This window comes from Parasteatoda tepidariorum, chromosome 2, assembly GCF_043381705.1.
Source record: "Parasteatoda tepidariorum isolate YZ-2023 chromosome 2, CAS_Ptep_4.0, whole genome shotgun sequence".
In the NCBI taxonomy this organism is placed as follows: Eukaryota; Metazoa; Arthropoda; class Arachnida; order Araneae; family Theridiidae; genus Parasteatoda; species Parasteatoda tepidariorum.
Genome location: NC_092205.1, coordinates 91,323,270 through 91,326,053, shown reverse-complemented (window position 1 = coordinate 91,326,053; position 2,784 = coordinate 91,323,270). Strand labels below are relative to the sequence as shown.

General features: G+C 31.3%; 1 protein-coding gene across 2 annotated transcripts in view; it reads right to left on the bottom strand.

Annotated features, from left to right (window-relative positions):
- Positions 1 to 1,502: 1,502 nt before the first annotated feature.
- The window catches only part of LOC107436097 (dual specificity tyrosine-phosphorylation-regulated kinase 4), a 44,114-nt gene continuing 42,832 nt past the window's right edge, over positions 1,503 to 2,784 (bottom strand). For both annotated transcript variants that reach the window (XM_071177907.1, XM_043054928.2), the window contains exon 13: positions 1,503 to 1,659. In XM_071177907.1, the coding sequence (XP_071034008.1) occupies positions 1,559 to 1,659 (101 nt within the window). In that variant the 3' untranslated portion in view covers positions 1,503 to 1,558. The remainder of the gene's footprint in view (positions 1,660 to 2,784) is intronic.

Genomic DNA, 2,784 nt, shown 5'->3' with positions numbered 1-2,784 from the left:
ATCAAATCATACAAATATGCCTTCAAAACAATATAAGTTTTAAAAAGTTAAACACTTCAAACAGAAATTTAATTCGTGCTATCTTTCACGATATATTTCATAGAATTATTTTTAAAAAAAGGTTACAGTTTCGTAGTCTTACTGGAATCCTATGGCTTGGCGGAACATTTCGATAAATAAGGTGAACATTCGTTCTTGAAAAATAAACAACTATATGAAGCATTCGGCGACAATAGCGACAATAGCATTAGATTTGATTGGACCACTAGAAATAGCCCGTCTTATGATGACAAGTTCTTAACAAATCAAATGCGAGAAAAATAATTTTTTACTTTTTCGCTGTAGAAGAAAATCGTCTGCAAGAAACAATATTTACTATTCTTTCATCAGTTTCAATGCAAACAGAAAGGCGTATTTTTGTCACTATTTTTAGATATCATTTCTAATAATTCTTATTACTTGTTAATTCTTGATTCAATAAATTTTGTTTTTCTCATTTCACACAATTTAAGAAAGCAAGCAAAAAGATGGCTGTGTAGCGTCGTTTCAAGAGTTGGCGGTGTTGATATTCGTTCGCGCTGGAGCTTGGCAGCCTTTTAGTGCGCACTTACATGCAAACAGGCTCTCTCCGTAATGGTTTTTTTCTTAACTTGCAGCAGAATATAGCAAGTGTACTTGTTTTCAAGAATTATATACTATTCGTGTTCATCCAGTAATAGTGTCTCTTTTGGTTACTGTCAGTTGCTCTAGAATGAACTTCTTCTACTGAAGTAAAAATTTAATTTTAATAAATAAAATAAAAATTACACTTTTAACTATTGTTGATTTAAAAAAATAGTAATAGGAAGATTAATATATATTACAGAATAAGTCCCCCCTCCAAAACAAATATGAATCATAAAATAAAAGACATTTTTAAGTATAAATAGAACCCTGAAAACAAAGCAAAGCACTGTGCGGCTTTGAGGCTCCAGACTAAAAATCTGGGGCTGTCTGCTACTATGGTAACAAGTGAGAGTACATCTCTAATTAGAGTAAAATAGAGGAAAGAAGGTGCCGATTGGTTTACTCACGCTGACTTATGCCAAAATTAAGACAAAACTAACTATTCACCCTACATCCCTATTCGAAGTGACTTTTCCTAGTAACCATAGCAACCGCCACTATTCCAGACGAGTGTCTGGAGGAGTTCTCCTGAAAGCCGCACTATATAGGAGAATTCAGAAATGTTAGTGCAATTCATTTGTAAAACAATAATAATTTATCTCGTGTAAAAATTTAATTAATGAGATTATTATTATTTACTACTTTGTTGGTGAAACTGATTGCAAATATTTCGCAAGGGATTAACCTCCTTCACAAACAATAAGCTATACCAACAACTTACTTTTGAATTGAAAATAATAAGTGAATATTATATGATGTTGGAACACTAAACATGGTGGTTGAATCACAATTTGATTGCAAAAAACTCTCTTTTTTTTTATTTTGGACCGGCAGCCTTTTCTTCTTCCTGTTGGAGGACATTCCTGAGAATGGCGTCGAGTATTAGTTGCTGTCACAAGATCTGGGGCAGAAAAGTCCCTGAGTCTTCCAGTGGGTCTTTGTGCTCGTACAGGCGAGGATCTTCTGAACTAAACTCTCCCCTTTTCAGTAATACTAGAAAATGATCAAATAAAAGCGATTGGGTTCTATTACTTTGACAAATGAGTAACGTATTACTCGCAATAAACATGTAATTTAGAAATGTAACTTTATTATATATAAATATATTTATACAGTGGTGTAAGAAATTAAGAGAATTCGCAGAATCGGTTTATTATCTCTAGAATAGGGATGCACAACCTTTTAAAGTGAAGGGCCACTTGAACAGCAGGTGGGCTAACAAAGGGCCGCACGTATTTAGACATGTTAATGACAAATGTAGTAATGTTTATTTAAACATTAGCGTTCTATTTTTTTATCAATAAACTTAGTAATATATTTGTAAAAAATTAAAGGTGTTCCATTATTAGAATTAATTCAAAACTAAAAAAATTATACTTCTTTTTACAAAAAAAATTGCTATTTTTATCATATAAACAATAGATTTATCAAAAAAAAAAATTGAACAAAAGAAATGTTTTTTTTTATCATATCATGTAATAAGAAAATTCATTTTAGAATTAAATTCTAATAAATAAAAAAAAACTGCAATGCCCACAGAATGAAAGTAGGAAAAAATTTAGTCATAATTAAGTAATATAAATTCAAATTAAATATTTTAATTGAAGAAAATTTACAGGTTTTAAACAAAAGCCTAAAATAAAAACAAAACTGTGATAGTTCAAAATAAAATTCAATGCTTATTTTGTAATGTACTTTATTATTTTATTTTATNTTAAAATTTGCATGTCGTAATAGAATAATTGGAATTTTTTATAATACGTGGGAACGCATAGCAATAACTGCCGAAAAAAATTGTTGAAAAAAAGGAAGAATTGCAAAAAAAAGATAAAAATTCACTTACATTTAAGATGAAATCGTCACAAATAAATTGCACCAAAAAGTGATTATTTAAATGGGCGATCTGAAACTTGCGTCGTAATAAAAATTCGGCATTTTCGAAATCACGTAAAAAAGCGGAAATAACTGTTTTTAAAATAACTCTATTTACGATAATGGGCCGGGATAGCCTGGTCGGTAGGGCGCTGGGCCCATATCCAAGAGGTCGTGAGTTCGATCCTCGCCGGCCGAAGACTCCCCGTGTAGTAAATGGTGACTGATGCACGTTAAATCTGTCGA